We start from the raw sequence: 18,357 nt of genomic DNA on the forward strand, positions 1-18,357 counted from the left end.
GCCCGCCAATCCGCCGCCACGGCTTGAGCCGTAGTCAGCCGCAATTGGCACGGGGCGCACAGACCGGCGGCGGCAGTGGTCTGAGACGGGGCTGGCAACGCTCCGGGTGCGAAACACAGACGGCAGCCCGGTCCCGAGGGGCCAGCCGGCGGGGTGGGGCACGCTGAACGGATGTGCCAAGCCCGGGTCAGCGTGCTCAGGAGGCCGTCGAGGGTTTGGCAGATGCGACACAAGGGCGCGTCGGGCCGGCGATGGCCCCCAATGGTGAGGTGGTGGCGGGCGCGTGGGCCCGGGTCATCCGGCAGTGAGTCCAGCGGGGTGTGGGGGCTGGTGGAGGGGGCGTCGGATGGCGTGCCAGCTGGCTGGCAATGGGTGCAACCGTCGTCCATGGCGGCCATAACACATATAATGAGAACCCTCCCTCAATCCTTTACAAACGAGTTGGTTGGATGGGTTGGGCCGACCGACTATTTCCTCGTTGAATATGTCTCGACCCGGGATGGGCGGCTCGTGTCATTTGATCTATTCTTGTTTCCATATCCATCCGGTAATCTGGTAGTATTTGACCAAAACAAATGTTTGTTTACTTTTTTTTCTTTTGACAATAGGACCAGGTGAGTTATTACCAGGTTTTAAATAGTTGCGTGATTATCAATTTGTAGCATTGCGTACTGCTGCCAGGTCGCAGCAGGCTAAAAACGACAGATGACCACCCGCAAAACGCCAATTCAAGACATTCACCGCCAAATATATTTAAAAAAACGCCAGAAAAACGCCAGATATTCTCTTAGTATTCTAGGGCACTTCAATGTACAATCAGATGTTTTTCTGCATGAGCTGAATTTACTGGCCTTCCATTAACTATTTGTGTCATACACAGAACGTGCTTTCACCAAGGACTATCCACGGACTTCTAGATATAGGACTGTAAATGGAAGCAAAAATATCCTATCCCCTAAACTCCTCATCTTTTTCCAAATAAGCACTTCATACGACCACAAGATCTTGTTGTATAGAAGAACTCAGCCAAGTTTGAGCCTAAGCCTATGCTAAGGGAAGTCAGGAGACATGTTCAAAGTTATGTAGTAAACACTACATAAAATTTGAATTTTCGGCCGGCTCCTGGTATGCAACGTAAGCTTTTGACAACATAACTTTGAAACGATCGACTTTGCATGTAAATGATATAAAATTGACCTACCGTTAATTGAAGAGATCTACGTTTCTTATTTTATTACTTTAATTCGAAAAGTGGCTTTTTTGTTTTTGTTTTTAATGAAAAATCAATGCATGTACAGTGCGGTGTGGCTGGGCATGTTGTCTTTGATTTTACTCCATGGAATAACGACAGTTGTTCATGAACGAGTTCACTTGACAAGCCCTATAGGGCGTCCCTTTAGAGAAATGTTGAAATCAAACCGCTTTAGTCCTAGGATTGATTTTTTAATATTTGAACTCTCAAAATCATTCTTGAAATATTGATCCGACTTTTTAAACCACTGGCCTGCTTCTTCTTTGATCTCCTTTAAATTGCTACCAAAATGCTGAAAGGTCGCATCGTCTGCAAACATAGTAGTTTTGAAATCGGTCACTCGAGGGAGATCGTTAATATAAATTAAAAATGAATCCCTTGATCTGAGAACGGGCCCCCAATCTCCAACAAAAAAAAAACTTTATTATCATCATGTATCATGAAATCATGTTTAAAGAATGCATATCCAATGAGACTTGCTTCTCGCAATAAAGAGTTTAAAAACAAAAGCGGTCACAGAATACTCCATTGGGGTACTCCACAAGTCAACATTTAAATATTTGATGAAGTATCTCCTACTTCCACGCGTTGATGTCTTGTCAGAATGCTGGATCCATTCAACGAAATTGTTCCTGAATCCATATCCGACATCTTTAAAACCATATTTGACAATTCATCTAGGCCCGAGCTATTTTTAAGTGGAATTTTCTTATCGATTTTGAAGACCTCGCCAGAAGAAATTACTTTGCATTTGAAATAGTATGTATTGCCGTCTATTAGAGGGTCTGCTAATGTGGTCTAGATAATCAATATTTTCCACCTCATCCGTTAGTTCATCACTTAAACCATGAACCACTGGAGTATGGACGGGGATGGTAAGTTTGAAAATTATCAACTCCAATTCGAGTCAATGAATTAAAGTCTTCGTCAAATAAGGCTGGCCCCAGATCCCTGCGATTGCGTATTTCAAATGTCAGCTCAATCAAACGACTGGGTCAAAAGTTATGCCCTCTCAAAGTGCAGTACATAACAGAGCACAGAATGAATGACTTAGCCCTCTTCTGGTAATCAATTACCACAAGAGGGCTAGTTCGTTCATTCATTGAAGAGCTTTGTAGTGCCTTTTGAGACGGCTTAACTTTTGATCCAGTCGCTCGATCGAGCTGAAAATTGAAATGAGCAATTGTTGTAGCCTGGGATCATTCTCATTTGAAGAAGAACATAATGCGTTAACTCAATCGCGAATAGCTAATTCCCAAACCAAGCGTCCCCGTCCATATTCCAGTTGTTCATGCTTAAACATTGCCCCATAGTAGAGAAGTGGTCGTTGAGAGTTGGTGCTGTTTCTTTTTCCCCGTAAATTTCCAAATTTCCCAAAGTTAATTTTGTATTAGTGGGTTTGCATTTGTTACCATTTCCCAAAATGTGTTTGACACCTTTCCATTTTCGATTAGAATTGCCGGAGTTGATGTTAAACTAATCTTGCCAATAGTTCACTTTGGTTATTCTAGTCAGCTTATCATATGCTTTGCTAAACGTTGGGTACCTACACTTAACGTCAGAAATATTCGTACCCTTGGCATAGACTTGACTTTGTTGCAGTGATACAACATAGAACACATGAAACTGTATTTGATTGAATAATATAAGTTTCATAAAGACCAAATGAATTTGCACAAAGTTTCTTAGCCTCATGTTACTTCGCTCTTTTCCAAATATGAGTATAAGATTGAAATTTGCTCCAGACAAAATCATTCATACCCAATAAAATGCAATCAATTTTCCACTTTGACCCATACTTCATATAAACAAGATTTAATCAGAAAGTGAATTTAGATGATGCAATAACTTTGGTGGTAATGTTCAATTGATTGCATCAACCTTTTTTGACAATAAATTAGCAAAAAAGTCAATGACCCCATACCAGTTGATCCAAAGTCATTGCAGAGCTTCCATCTTGTCATGGCTAAGACCAAAGAGCTCAGTGAGGATCTTAGGTCTTCCATTGTGGGTGCTCACAAGGAAAGGCTTGGATACAAATCCATTTCCAAGTGCTTTCATGTGCCTGTATCCACAGTACAGAGCATAATTAAGAAACACAGAATCTTCAACACCGTGAAAACGCTCAAAGGTCGTGGCAGGAAGCCCAAAGTAAGCCAAACCATAGCTAGAAAACTTGTTAGAGATGTCCAGAAGAATCCCAGGATCACCACCAAAGAACTTTTAAATGATCTCAGCACAACTGGAACAATCATCTCGGCCAAGACATTGCAAAGGACCCTCCACAAGGCAGGCCTTCATGGATGCAGGCCAAGGAAGACCCCACTCCATCAGCAAAGGCACCCGAAAACTCGATTAGCCTTTGCCAAAGCTCATAAAGACAATCCAGAGGCTTTTTGGTCTTCAAAACTATGGTCTGATGAGACTAAAATTGAACTCTTTGGATACAGGGATGTGGCTTTTGTTTGGAGGAAAAAGGGAGAGGCCTATAACCCAAAGAACACCATCCCCAAAGTGAAGCATGATGGTGGTAACATTATGCTTTGGGGGTGCTTTGCAGCCAATGAGACTGGGAACATGGTCAAGATAAATGGAATCATGAAAAAGGAAGACTACTGCAAGATATTGAATGAAAATGCCAAGCAGTCAGCAGAGAACCTCCACCTAGGCCATGATTGGAATTTCCAACAAGACAATGACCCCAAACATACGTCGGGAATTGCCAAGAAACGATTTTAAGACAATAATGTAAAACTTTTGGAGTGGCCAAGCCAAAGTCCTGACCTCAATCCTATCAAAAACCATTGGCAAGAACTGAAGTTACAAGTAACGGCAAGAAAACCTTCAAATCTCAAAGAATTAGAGAAAGTAGCAATGGAAGAGTGGTCTCAATTGTCAGCAGAAACTTGCAAGAAACTTGTTAAAAATTACCGAAACCGTTTGGAGGCTGTGATCAAGAACAAAGGCTATGCCATTAATTATTGAAATCAGGGTATGAATAAATTTGACCCTGCCAAAATGAATTCAAATGCTCAAAACTAAAAAAATATTGTTATAAGATATCTGCAAAACATTCTGTGATCTCGAACAAGAAGCACAAAACAGTCAGGGCCATTGGTATCAAATAAACAGCTATTTTACTAATATGCTTAACGAATATTTCTATTTTTTTGCAAGGGTATGAACTAATTTGACGTTAAGTGTACGTCGGTTTTCATTCGAAGGGTATTTTTATGAACTTTGTGTAGAGCATTTGCTTACGTTTACGCGATCTTAATAGTCCGAGGGTCATCTATTTATTATTTTTTCTTGCAGGGTTGAAATGGGCAAGCTTTTTGGAATTCCTCAGTTATTGTACAATTAAAATTTGAAAGCGATCCGATAGGATCGTCAGGAATGAGTTCCAATTAGCATCTCGTAACGCATTTCTTAGTTTTTCTATGTTATTCGACCCAGTTGATCTCCGAAGATAGGAGCTAGATTCTTCGATGATCAGCTTAACCCTCTCGTCACACCGCTGAGACGACTGCCACAGTGGTTTAAAAGCCTTTTTGAATTCCAACAGAAATATCCAAACAAATCTTGTGAACAATTGGCCATATGAGCGCTAGATTTAAGCCATAATTCAATAAATCAATCAGGTAAAAATTACTTCTCATGGTTTTTGCAAGTTAAAAAACTGTTAAGATGGATTTGTGTATTTCTCTCAATACTTGATAAGGCTTTTTGACAACCGTGGTGAGACGGGGAGACGAGAGGAGAGGAGACGACGGTATTCAAGAATCCAGTTACTATCAATTTATGAGCTTGTGGTCAGGGTTGTTCCAGTTGGTAATCATATCAATGCGAAAAGTTGCAAATTCAAAATGAAATCGATAAAATTTGCCGTCCTTGAGCTTTGTTTTGAAAATTCTAAATTAAGGTCACCACACACAAACAAAGACTTTAACTTGTATTGGCTTAGCTGTTAGTCCAGGTTTAAAATGGCTTTGTTAACATTCGTAACAGGGGGATCGAAAAAAAAAATATGTATATATTTAAAAAAATCGAGAGTCGGCAAAAAAAGTTCCTCCAGTTCATGCTTAGTGGCCAATAATGAGGTCGAGATAAGTAATGCAACTGCCTTTGGCTACAAAAAATCCAGAAGGCACTTCTGAAAACCTTACCAACGTAGCTGCTCTGTATGACCTCCAATTTAAAGAAGGAACTGACGCGGGGATTCAAGACTAACCCAGAGAAGTTGGCGGGAGACTACTCGGAGGTGCCAGTTATCCGAGGCAACAGTACGAAGGTTGGCAAGGGATAAAGGTTTGAAATCAGTGGCAAGACGTGAAATACCGTCGGGGAAATCTTCCATTGTAGAACGACGCAAGATCCATTGCCGTCAGGATCGAATTGTTATTTAAGGATATCTCAACTTACTATATTTGTGTTTACTTTTTTCACATGACCATTGGACTATATATCGTTGCCATATTTTAACCCGTGCTTGGCTATTAAATAGTTTATGATAGTATTGGAGAACTGTTGTCCATTTATTCACGATTATAATGAGTTGGAAAATTGGTGGTCTGGTTTTCGTTTCCAAACAATTGGTTTATGAGTTATAGTCAAAATGAATTTCGAAAACCTTTCGAAAAGCAATTTTTTTATTAAAAGTGAATCATCAGGTGGCTTATGGTGAAGTTCATAGAACGGGGCAAAACACGCCTTCAAGTAGTAATCGGTTTCAGCCAACATATGACCGCACAGATTGAAATTGGCAAAATAAAGGACCTTTTTGGAAAGAGAAACATTCTCATCATGATAGTGCCCATCGGTGTTTTTTTTCAAATTTCATTCCTCAGTTTTCCCTATGTGCATTATACTAATCATCTTGTTTACCGTGCATAACATAAATATTGAATGAAAGACCCATTGGGAAATGATACGATCACTGGCAAGTTCATCTGATTAGAAATCTACATCAAAATATTTGTCAAACCGTTTTGATCGGGTAGTTTCACGTGTAGACGGCTCAGAGATGAACTGTTTGTCAAATACCAAACATTTCCGAAATTGTTAGACAAACTTTGTGACAGAATGTTTCTCGTGTAGACGCACCACAGGAAAGCGCTGGTACCGGCAAACAAACTTGCCTGCCAATGCCAATGGCCAATCCTACCAGAAACTAACGTTGTATCGCAAAGGAAACCCAAGACCAATTCAGAAACCTTATCTCATGGCGCTGTGTTCACGAGTACCCGGAATCTAAGTTTCACAGACATTCTCTAACGTCAAATTTGGCTTCGAATGGGTTCGAGGGATAATCATACCTTGGAAACCGGTTCTAGCAAAAGAAGACTGTGTATTCAATAGCGGCGGCGTTCTTTGCATGCAGTTTATTCAAGTTCGGATCTCAAAAAGTCGATATATCAACACCTTGAATGAGTTCGCCATTTCATCATGCCCTCTCGTGTGAAGAAAAGCTCGGGCTAGCCCTCGCTCTTCTCTTCAAACTCGAATGCATAAAACAACGAACGGATTCAAGGTGTCTTGAACAACTTGTCGACTTTCTTCAAGCCTCACTTTTATAAATTCCACGCAAAGAAGGCCCCCCCCCTGCTATTGTATGAAAAGCTATTTCTCAAGAAAATATTTAAGCATGAAAAGGAAAATAAATATTCGATATTTCGCTTTCAAAAACAAACACTAATCCGCTCTGTACATATCAACAGGTTTGGACCTCAACTGAGTCCTCGCTTTTGCTAAGCCAATTTCTGTCAATTTCTGTGTCTCTGGGTCAGTGTCCTCGACACCGGCATCGTTGACATGTAAGGGGGAGGAGGGTGATGCAGCCGAGTGATTACCCTACTCCTCATCTTCCGAGCCTGTCATACCTGATGGTTGAGATTAAGCGTGGATTCTGGGGTTTATTGGGAGCTCGGGAAGACCCAAGACATCATGGATCTGCCTAAAGATAACTTTTCTCAAGCACAATTGAGCAATGCGGGTGACATCTTCACGTTGTTGAGGGCTCAGATAACCCAACACATCCACAGGTTCCGGCTCACACGGATCAATGAGACCAGGTCCACCGGGCAAGACAAGGCCTGAGGCGACAATCTGCAACCCCGTGGGGAACATTGAACACCCCATCACCTGCTTAATCTGGACAGCTCACCTCAAAGACCCCAAGCAGGAGGCGAGAGGGTGTAAGCGGTTCCATTTGGCAATACCAAGCTCGCTCCGTGAGCAATTCCAGGGACCAATCTGACAAAACATTCATGACGGGGTGGCGGGCAGCCCAATCTCGCAGAATTTGCACTATAGCCACACCCAACGGGGCGGGTTGGAGGCACGCTTCAAACCATCGGTAACGACGAATTTCTGTTAAGGCCCATAGGCCGCTATCCCGGGCCCCCGTGGGCAAGGGATCGGGGTCTGAGGCTAACTGTTTCCATTGGTGGGAAGTGACAGTGATATTGAGGTTGACAGGGTCAGCTGACCGGCCCAGTGCGACGCAGATTCGACTCCGCTCAGGCACAAGATGACATTGATAATGGCGTTGAGGAGGCCCCGTGGCCAAGAGGCGGGCCAATTCCTGCCGCAGATCTTGAAGGAAACGATAGGAGGGCCGGACCTGGGCCATAACTACCAGATGAACGGCGCCATCGGTGGCCAGGAGTGAGCCCTGGGCCAGCCTCCCGACCCGTGTGGCACCCAACAGGCAATAAACGGGGTCGTGGGCCCAATGCCAGGCCGTGGCCATTAAAGCCCGCTCTACCCGGCCAACCATAGCCGTCAAACGGTGGATGAAGCCGGACGAGGCCCCAATGCGCCTGACTTTATCCAGTACCAATTCATCACAGTCGGTCAAGGGGACTGACGGCCCGGGTCCAGGCAGGGCCTGGAGCACGTCCATCAGACCGGGGATGACCGGGGGCGACTGGTCCGACGGCCCGGACTCCGCGGGGGTTGATGGGACCTCATCGGGCCACCCACCGAGATGAGGTGCGCTCTCAGAGCCGACGGCGGGTGGCGGGGGTGGTGGGTCAGAGCCGGGGAAGTCTGAACTGGACAGTTGCGCGATCAAGGCCCGGGCGGCCTGGTGCTTGGCCCTTTTAATGGAGGTACCTTGGCCCAAGTGCGTCCAGTGGTGGAAGGTGGCCTGGACCGTGAATATCCGCCGGTGCGAAGGTCCCTCCGAGCTGAGGAGCGTGAGCTCGGGTCGGGCCCAGCCGCGTTGGATAGCCCATTTGACTAAGATGTCGTAGGGGCTGGAGCCCAGTGGGCCCGGCCGGGCGGCCAGACCCTTTGGGCCACCCTGCCCACCCGTTCTTTTCGGCATGTGTGCACGGAACCCTCTCAGCCCCCAGCCCACCGTATTCAATGAAGGTCTAGTCCAGCTGAATGATGCCCTTCCTTGTTCCCTACCTAGTTCTTTGGCGACGATTTGGATCGAACCTAGTACTCCTAGTACTCCTTAGCATGATTAAGCATGATTGATTAGAACATAAATAGTAACGTAAATCAGGGTTGCTTAGAAATAGGACTTTGGCCGTGCCAACCGTGTCAATACCGAGGACCAGGTCCAAAAACATAGACTTGAAACCCTCACCAGATAATGTAATGCACTGAAAATGCGATATTTTCCAAGGCCATTGGTAGTTTACGAAAAGGCCAATGGATTCGCTTCATGTGAGCAAAAGGTTCCGTGAGGCGATGAGCTTAACCTCGATTCATTGTCGTGCGATGCTCTTACAAGCGGATTTTTTGTTCATTGAGGGGGTTTGAGATCCACAAGACATTAATGTTCTTGCTTCATTGGATGCCGTTCCCAGCAGAGCCCAGGAAGTCCTTTAAAGAATAAGAAGACAAAAATAAACGCGTCATGGCTCTCTCAGCTAGGTTTCGCATGGAATCTTCTCACTTTCCGACGGGAGATTGGGCAACTCAGGCAATCTTACCATGATCTGTAGGCACAGGAATGGTTTGCTTGGCCAGCTTGGCCCTCAACTTTTTAGTTCGCAGCACGGTGTTTATGATTTAAGATGTATTTCCGGGGTACAAGAATGCTCCGTCACGTATCCTCACGGTGCTAAAACAGCTTAGATCATTTCTATTTGAAAACCGGTTAAAACCCAAACATCCTGCAGCATTCTACACATGAAATGATGTTTTTCTTATATTTGATGAACTATGACACAATTCTGAAAAAAGAAAAATTCATCAAAATTATCAAATAGAAATAAAGATAGTCAGCGGTGCTTGTCACAATTCAGATGGAGATTCAACCTTGGCGAATATGGCTTGGAAGAGACCTAAGTATGGAAAGGGTTAAATAAACTACTCCGTCATAGCTTCTCTTCATGGTTTATGGTATTGAGCATTGCATTGATGATGCCTTTCGATGAAAGGCTGCAAATGGATAGTGCATGATAGTTTTTTCGTGTTTTTTGTGTTTACAATAAAAACTACACAAAAGATATAGTCAAAACCTATCAAATTCAAGTCTTAAATGGTTTGCAGGTCCAGTTTTAGTTGGAAACACTAGTAGCATCCGTTATATCAATGTTTAGCGAATAAGCTACTTCCCAAGATTGTCTCTAATTTTCGTCTCTCCTTGTCACAAAACAGCTAAGATCTTTACAACATTTCTTCTGATCGAATGGTACGTGAGCTACCATTTTCAACACTTATTAAAGTGACCTTCCAAAATGAAGATGTCAAATTTTACCGCCATCATCCTAATCACCGGCAACTTTAGCATCATTTATCTCCTCCATTAGATTTCCTCGAATTTATTTCTTTATCGGTAGATTTTATGAGTTTTAAACCCGTGTTTAGGAATGATTTCCCAGCAAGTCACGTCATGTTTTACGTCATGTTTTTCTTTTGGTAAAAGAAACTTCATATCATATTAGCTATGAAATTGATTAAAGTCTCCCGCAACGTCCGAGTAAACGAGTGTCAAAACCTAATATATTTAAGAGTACTTATAAGCATACAACTGGAGCCACAGAGGAGAGACGAATGTGTGCACCGTGGCGGGGCACGAGTCGGAATGACGATGGGTGGATCCATGTCGTTTTGAAGTAAACGTGGGATGAGGTTGGGTCGGAACTAGTTTTGGCCTTCCGCTAGGTTAGGATTCGTCATAGATTGAACCAATTGAACCCTCGAAAGCTTCAAAGACCACCATTGATGGGAAAGACAGGTCTTGGTTCTCCTTCGCTATGTGGCTACGGTGGTTGGGTATTCTACATGGAATTGTTGCTAATATTTTTTGATAAAAGGATGCTTATTACTTCCGAGTAATCAACGAAAAAGCATAATTAACCATTAGAAACCAGGCCAACATTAACAGATGGATTGGCTCACGCCAAGAGGATTTCGCATACTAAAAATGTGAGTTTTTCATCAACACTGTTCACATCACCGGTAAAGTATCCATGTCCTCAGTACTGATTCATTCTTCAGCCCCCAAAATGTACCGATTTCGCTTATTTGACTTTTTTCCACGTATCCTCCCATCGCATTAAACGTATATCCAAGTGCTCCAATGTTGCTGACATTAAAAGGAATTTAACTTTTTTAAAGTAGAAGTTTTTGAGGCCTGTCATTCTCTGCCCTTCCACTGGCATTTTGTCTGCTTTGAAATTGCAGCGCAACCAAACATGCTGTATTGATCTGGATCCATCTTACGATTTTATTTAGTACGGCAAGTGGGAACTTTGAAAATTTGATAAGGAGTTAAGGATAATCTGCCTTGTCGAGCCTCGCTGATAAGGAAGGAAGCGAATGAACTCTGAATGAGTGAGAACTACTGATAAGGTCTTCTAGCCAGAAGAAGGTTGGGCCACCCAAGCAAGGGTTCGTCATCAGTTCCGGCAGATAGTGGCCGATCGATAGCACCATGCGATTCGTAGAGTCCGGGTGGGGGATAATTATCCTTCTTGCAGTGGATTTCTCTTACTCCCGCAGTGAGTCTGTCATTGACTGCTTGTCAAGTAGCGATCGGGATCGTTGCGCCGAAGAATCGCTCTGCTCCAGTTTACTCGTAGGCGAGATTTGCGATGGCCAACTGGACTGTCCCAACGGATCGGACGAAGACGCCACGTTATGTATGGACCCCAGGTGGAACACCATTCCTTGTCACTACGACAACCAAAGGCGATGTTCCGGGAAACGCCCCGGACAATGTGTGAATCCCGATGACTTCTGTGACAACATCTATCAGTGCAGTGATCGGAGCGATGAGAACTTCTGCTTGCACTTCACCAAGCAATTCAATCAAGCATTGCCTCTCTCTGACTCTGCCAGCGAGAGTGACCCTGATGAAGCACTGGCAGATGATCAAGGAGACAACAATAGCGATGCCAAGACATTTTGGATCATCGTGTTTCTCTTGTGTGCGATCCCTCTGACTTGGCTTTTCAAAGGATATTTTCTGTCCAAGTTCGCGGTTTGGTTTGGCACCCGGATCACGACATCTCCAGAGTTAAGCTTGTCCATGGTGAGCTTGCGGGATGCTCCTGATGCGGACATTCTTCACATGCTGGAATTTATCCACACCATTCGCTCGCATGTGATCGGTGATGATCCTTGGGAACAGATTGAGGATCGAATGTTGAAAATCTTCCAACGTGTCCACGACACTTCCACGTGGGACCAAAACGCCAAGATCATCTTCGATATGGGACATCTCTTGTTCGAGTCCGACATGAATTGGATCGACGAGTTCCACGTGGCCATGCACAAACTGGAACGTCTGATCCACCAAAACGATGAGCTGAAGGTGGATCTATGTCTAAAACATGATTTGGGCAATCGCTACACGTACGATCTGCTCTGGTCGACCGAGCCCCCTGGGATCCGCAAGTTGCAGTGCCTTTGTCCGGATTGGTTCCATCGCATGTGGCGATCCAAGTGGTTCAAGACGGTTCTCATATTTCTGACCATCACTAAAGAGGCGGTTTCTTACTATCTGGACCTGATCAAGGATTGGGTGATTTTCATCGTGTTGTATAACCATGCTAGACCGGAACACTTCCTTGAGTTTGAAGCCCAGCTTTTGTTCCTTTTGGCTCTATTCCTGGTGGTCCCCGAACTCATCCAGGGTGGATATTTTGCTCACAACTACAAGATCATTTTGGGACTGAAGGCCTACAGCTTCAAAACCATACCGGAAGTCATCCTCAAAATATTGTTGATACCTCTTTCGCCATTCATTCCGGCCATTTTGCTCTTGGAGCGAGGAAAAATTGCCTACCACAATTTGAGGATTCAAACCATTCTCATTGAGCGAATGGAAAAGTATCAGGATGCATTGCCTCCCAAGGAGATTGACGGGTTCAAATCCAATTTTGAGCTTTACCAGAAAGCTCTGGAGGATCGCGACGAGTTCTTTGCCATCATCGTGGATGCCAAAAACCTCGAGGCCAGCACCGAGACCATCTTCCAATACATCCTTCAATTCATGGTGCTACTCGTGGTGCGCTTGGCCTTGGGAACCATAGTCACCGATGGCATTGAGAAGATCTTCTTCTCTCAGGTGGGCAACTTGCTGTACGTCTCCTTGGTTTTCTCCTTCTTATCACTGATCAGCTCAAGATCGGGGATCGAGGCGTGGAAGAAACAGGGGTTCTTCCAATCCAAATCCAAGATTCTCTTTGGAATGAGCACGTTTTTAGCCTTACTGGGAAAAGTGTGGAGCATCGTGTTTTATTTCGCTCCCACGCTCGGATTATTCTACATGGCCGTTCCATGGTTCAAGGGACGCATTCCTTTCGCCGAGGATTTCAACATAAGCAATACTACCGTGTCCTCAATTTGGGTGGCGACCGATCCAACTTTGGGAGAGTTCACCCTCATTAGCTTGAGCACCTACTACATATTCTACCTCATTTTCGTGCCGTGGCAGTGTGTGCTGCTGTACATGGTGAAGCAGTTCTTGGTGCCGGCTTTTCGGAAATCCTCGGGACGCTCCAAGAAGCTCCTCCACATTGTGAGTTGCTTGAATTTCCCGTCCATATTCGAAGATTGGGACGAAAAGTGCTCAGAAAATGTCCAGGAGTATGACGACCGATGGAAGAATGTTTGGTTTGAGCACCAGCTCATGATCTTCTTTCATGGTGCAATCAACGTGTTAAACTGTGTTCCAACGGTGTTTTGTTCCGTTCAGATCCTTTGTCGACATCAGTACCTATTGCAAAGCTGGTTTCAGCCCACTCAAGAAGAGCACAGTGCCATGATCGTGGCTTGGATCTTGGTGTTCTCGCCCATTTACATGCTAGTATTAGCTTACCTACAAAGAAAAATAATCTTGGTGTACTATAAGAGTGGGCATCCTTGGTCCAGGATCTTTGTCAAACTCCCCTCCAACCAAGCTCCAATGGAATCCATGGAAGGAGAGAATATCCATCCCACTGCCTCGACTGAACAAGGACTAACAGGAATCAACGTTCAGTCATAACGAATTTTGTGGCCACCCTTCTTACTCCTTGTTAACCGCATCAAATCCCTTAAAATCATGTTGACTTTTTGTTAAGACTGCAACCCCTCGCTATACCATAAGATAGCACTAAGCCCATCAACAAACAAAACTTTACAATAGTTCTGATTGTTCCCAATGAGCGATACCCGTTTCAAATTTCATCCAGTTTTTTTTTCTTTTTTTGAGATAGGTTTCATAACAATGATTTCCATACTTTGGCCTTGCTATTTCAACTACAGATGTATCCAATAATGTCCATACCTACAGTATTTTTCAGAGCCAACCATTTCGGGAACTAACGACTTTCACTTTTATTGGGCGGGGCTGAGGCTCCAAAGAGCGGAGTTTTCCTCCAACAGTCTTCATTTTCTCGCTCTTTTGGACAAAGACCATTATTGGTTCTCTTGTTCTGCCGTTTCCGTTATTTCTCCCACTCGAAATCTACGATTGTCACCAGGGGTTATTTGCCATGTCGATGGGAACGAGAGATTTCATACAGTCTTTGACGGATTTCGGTTGCACGTTGCGTGTTTGAATGGAGCTTAAGCGCTTTCCTTTGCATAGCATTAACCAATGTTTGGCTTGGAATTGACTGTTGCAAAAGCCCCAATTGGCTATCGAATTGTCATATCCCAGAGGAGATTATTTCGGTAATCCTTGTGGTAAATTTTGAGAATTGAGACTCAAACCAAAAAAACGACTACTTTCAAATCGTCTGTCCTTTTGTTCTCAGAAGTGAAATCAGATCGAACAAATGGATGCACAAAAGGCTGGTACACTAAAAACAGTCTCAATACCACTACTCGCCCTCAGGCCAAGTTCAGAATTGGGAAATGGTTGGATATCTCGAGGGCATCTTATAATCTTGGCATGTATTCGACTCATCGGGATTTTTTGGTCAGTCCGGATTAAATTGATGTTGCTTTGAAGATCTAATCTGATAATCCATGCCGATCTCAAACTATTGTACTTATTGTACCTTGCAGACAGAAACCCTTTGACGAGAAGGGAGAGAGAACGAGAGGTCGAGATTGATATGCAAATCATCTTCTGCTTTGGGTTCGCTCAGGATCATCAGCTTTTGCTCCTCTTGTTGGGTTCCAACTATTCAGCCATGCCACGTTTGAAAGCAAAGCAAATAACTCCGTTAGACAACGTTCCTGGTTAGTGGGAAGGCACGACTCTTTTCTGGTCGGTTTTACCTGTTCATCCTTTTAAGGAAACCAGACCTTCTAATGGCTACTTACTTTGAGTCTAACTGGCACTCGGGCGACGAGAAGAGGGAACAATAATTTCCGAGTGATACAATAATGTCTTGGGAGGTTCCCTCGCTAACTCCTCGAGGGTCGTTTATTTCTTATTCATGGGTAAGCAGATTTGTATCTGGGAATAATAAATACTGTTTTCCGAATCAACATGTAAATAGCTTCAATCAACCAACATCGCGTCGTCCTTGTTTCTCTTTTATGACGCGAAAGGGAAATGACCCACGCAGCCGCGACCTTCCCGACCTTCTTGGACGACCATCCATCCAAATCCAAGGGGGGGGGGTGCCCTCTCCTTCAGATGATCATTAGTAGGTATGTCGAGGATGGAACCCTTGTCGTCGATTCCGGTGGTGTCTTTGTTGCAGCAATAACAACAGCCTTTCCGGCCTTGGGTTCATTCAAACAAAAATCAACGAACGGAAGGAGGTGAAAACGAACCGGAAGGAGGAGGGAGGGTCTCCGAGTGAGATACGAAAGTGTCTTTTTGAAAGGAGCACGCACACACACGCACACACACACACACACACACACATTTTAGCTTCTTATGAGTATTGTGTGTGTGCCTGATGGTAGTGGTGGATGGGCGACTCTTTGGAGCTGGTCTTGGCACCAGCCATAGAGCGAGTCAAAGATCTCTTTTGTATTGGGGATTCGTCGTTCCCCATGAAGTCCCACCCAATGCAACATAATGCACCACCTGATTGGGGGGCTCAGGAAACACGACCGAGTCCAAGGGGAGAACATTGCCAAGTCCATTAGTCCTTGTGTTCTCAGCCATCGTGTGTATGTGCTTCTGGGTGTGTGGGTGTATGTCTTTGTGACTGTGAGTACACCTCTTCAATCTGGATTAAAGGAACACATTCCCCAATGAATTGATTAGCGCCCTAGGTGGGATAGGAATGTTGTGTACGTGGTATGCGAGAGAAGGATTGAAGAACATCTGGAGAGAGACAGAGACAGACCGAGACAGAGAGAGAGGGAGTGAGAATGTGAGGGAAGAAAAGAGTTCTTCAGTAAGTTCCCGACGAAGACAGGAAGTGTTGATCGAGTCCACAAAAAAGAACTCTGACCCTGGGTAGCCTCTGGCGGCCTAGGCAGCCGTCTCTACGTCGAAGAAGTGTTCCTTTGGAAGAGGATCCAATTCTAACTACGTACAACGTCGGTCTTGTAGTACTGCCATGTACTAGTAGGTAGGTACAGGTTCCGGTTCTATGTACTTGAGTTCCTCATTGAGCCACATGAGATGCTGATTAAGATAGACTAGATGGTCCAGAGGGCGATCATTTGTGAGCATTTCAAAGGTTAACAGAGAGCTTGCCATCCGTCTCAATGGAACTTCATTTCAGGACATGGCCACGTTTGGCTTGGATGTGTGCAGAGATGTAGGATCGATTCCTTTCGTCATCTGCGCTTTTGTCAATCTGACCTAGGTGAGGCTCTCTTTCTATGTGTGTGTGTGTGTGTGTGTCTGTGTGTGTATGTGTGGTGCTCTGTGTACTCCCTAGGGCAGTCGTAAGTCTTCGAAAATTCAATTTGAACCCTTTTTTCTTGTTCGTCTCTCTGTATTCCTTTCGTCATCTGCGCTTTTGTCAATCTGACCTAGGTGAGGCTCTCTTTCTATGTGTGTGTGTGTGTGTGTCTGTGTGTGTATGTGTGGTGCTCTGTGTACTCCCTAGGGCAGTCTTAAGTCTTCGAAAATTCAATTTGAACCCTTTTTTCTTGTTCGTCTCTCTGTCTTCTTCTTCTTCTTCTCCTCGTCTTCTCTTTTTTTCCGCTTCCATGTTTGCTTCTAGACTGGTTGCTCGAGAGTGGAAACCCTCCATTTGGAGAGCGACCCGGCGATGGATCCGCTAACGAAAAGCAGGATGGAAATGCTACTCGGAGGAATCGAGCTCGAGGACACTCGGGATGCCAATGCTTCGGAATGGTCATCGGCGGAATCTGAAATACAAACAAGGCACAGATTAGCATTCAAATTCAATTGGGCACAGGAAACTAACGAACGAGTTTAGCTCGACATTTCGCGTTTGTGTCTTGTACGATGGTAAGTCCATCCAGACTTGGGTCTTCAGTATTGGCGAATTGTTATGTGAGAGATCAAACGTAGGGGGCAGCGCGAGTGATTGCATTTGATCTTTGGTGTCCTTGACTTAAAGTTATAGAGCGGTTAAAAATGTTTAGAAAACGTCGTTGTTCTTTCGTAGCTCTCGATTGTTCTTGCACTAACGGTAGTGGGTGGCGGTGTACGAATTCAATTTGATAGTATCAGTCGGGGAAATGAGAGATAAACTTTCGTTTTCATATTCACTACCAGGCATGAAATAAATGCATCGGAACACTATTACACTATATTCATTAACGAAATAATACGGAATAGCTCATCTCTGAATGCGGTGCTTCACGAATGCATACATTTTGCTTGCTTTTTTTTTTTGAACATTCAAAGTTGTTTGTATTCCACGGTTTCTTGGGAAGTCCAAGTCTTGACTATTGTTTGGTAGCCCTTGGGCAAAGGCTGTCTTCTTCAAAAATGTCTCTCCGTCTCTTTTTTAGTGTGTTAACTAATAGCTTGGGGTCCCCAAGCAAATGAACTAAGTGCACCGAAGTTCTTATACCCGCGAGATAGGTGCATTCGATTTACGCCTCTTTAATTACCGAATTAACCACCAGAGTGCGACCCAGTAGCTCCCATGCTTAACCGAGGATCTCTAAAACCAGCGAGCCTTATTCATGTCATGTCATGTTCAAAAAGGGACCCAATGCAGGCAAAAGGCATCGTTGCAACTATGCTTCATGCCGTGATTGGATGATCCCAGTGGAACATGCTTGCTTGCTCTTGTATCTGCTTGAAAGCCATTCAATATCGCCCGTATTTGAGTTTTTGAGCTTTTGACATCATCCCATGACTTCTGACTTGTAAGCGAAATGAAAGCGGCAACAAATTCCTCGGAAATCTCCAAAGCCGTGGTGCGCTTCACTACATCTTAAAATGAAAATGCGACAAATTCCACTTCAGTTCCGTGGTCCCCTGTCTCTTTCGTTGCCAAAGCCTTCGCAGAAAAGAAGCCTGGGACCAGTTGTTTCTGTTCTGTTTCTGGCCATTTTTCTGTATTATCGCATCGGCCTCGTTTCTAATGTTCTCCTAAGGAACAAGCAACCAACACACGGCCCACTTCCTCTTCTCCCACTCACTTCACACGGGATCGAATCGAATGGGAATGCAAAAGCCCCCAGAACGGGAAGGGNCTCAACTTTGACACTCGTCATTCAATGTCATACTAGAGATGGAAAGGAAAATGGTTCAAATTCAAGACACGAGGAGCCCTCTCTCTGGTCATCGAATCAATGGGTGGGTGGGT

The 18,357-nt window shown here is 44.4% G+C and overlaps 4 protein-coding genes across 8 annotated transcripts in view; 1 reads left to right on the plus strand and 3 right to left on the minus strand.

Moving 5' to 3' along the window:
- LOC131889015 (replication initiator 1-like) overlaps nucleotides 1–398 on the minus strand; it is a 2,434-nt gene extending 2,036 nt beyond the window's left edge. Inside the window, exon 1 of the mRNA XM_059237997.1 lies at nucleotides 3–398. Coding sequence (XP_059093980.1) covers nucleotides 3–398 — 396 coding nt within the window. The remainder of the gene's footprint in view (nucleotides 1–2) is intronic.
- A 6,499-nt stretch (nucleotides 399–6,897) lies between these two features.
- LOC131888454 (zinc finger RNA-binding protein-like) lies at nucleotides 6,898–8,892 on the minus strand. 2 transcript variants are annotated; one of them, XM_059237310.1, is made up of 2 exons: nucleotides 7,416–8,892; nucleotides 6,898–7,344 (listed from the first exon to the last, which is right to left on the minus strand). In XM_059237310.1, the coding sequence occupies exons 1-2, from the start codon at nucleotides 8,580–8,582 to the stop codon at nucleotides 7,270–7,272; spliced, it is 1,242 nt and encodes a 413-aa protein (XP_059093293.1). In that variant the 5' UTR covers nucleotides 8,583–8,892; the 3' UTR covers nucleotides 6,898–7,269. The 2 variants fall into 2 exon arrangements, with proteins under 2 accessions (XP_059093293.1, XP_059093292.1); XM_059237309.1 differs by having other exon boundaries at nucleotides 6,898–7,357; nucleotides 7,416–8,888.
- A 2,219-nt stretch (nucleotides 8,893–11,111) lies between these two features.
- On the plus strand, nucleotides 11,112–15,141 carry LOC131888451 (uncharacterized). 3 transcript variants are annotated; one of them, XM_059237305.1, is made up of 3 exons: nucleotides 11,112–14,380; nucleotides 14,464–14,627; nucleotides 14,717–15,141. In XM_059237305.1, the coding sequence occupies exon 1, from the start codon at nucleotides 11,151–11,153 to the stop codon at nucleotides 13,707–13,709; it is 2,559 nt and encodes an 852-aa protein (XP_059093288.1). In that variant the 5' UTR covers nucleotides 11,112–11,150; the 3' UTR covers nucleotides 13,710–14,380; nucleotides 14,464–14,627; nucleotides 14,717–15,141. The 3 variants fall into 3 exon arrangements, with proteins under 3 accessions (XP_059093288.1, XP_059093287.1, XP_059093286.1); XM_059237304.1 differs by having other exon boundaries at nucleotides 11,112–14,392; nucleotides 14,464–15,141; XM_059237303.1 differs by having other exon boundaries at nucleotides 14,464–15,141.
- A 1,427-nt stretch (nucleotides 15,142–16,568) lies between these two features.
- The window catches only part of LOC131888456 (zwei Ig domain protein zig-8-like), a 43,122-nt gene continuing 41,333 nt past the window's right edge, over nucleotides 16,569–18,357 (minus strand). For both annotated transcript variants that reach the window (XM_059237312.1, XM_059237313.1), the window contains one exon: nucleotides 16,569–16,939. In XM_059237312.1, the coding sequence (XP_059093295.1) occupies nucleotides 16,788–16,939 (152 nt within the window). In that variant the 3' untranslated portion in view covers nucleotides 16,569–16,787. The remainder of the gene's footprint in view (nucleotides 16,940–18,357) is intronic.

Source organism: Tigriopus californicus, chromosome 10 (assembly GCF_007210705.1).
Source record: "Tigriopus californicus strain San Diego chromosome 10, Tcal_SD_v2.1, whole genome shotgun sequence".
Lineage (NCBI taxonomy): Eukaryota > Metazoa > Arthropoda > Copepoda > Harpacticoida > Harpacticidae > Tigriopus > Tigriopus californicus.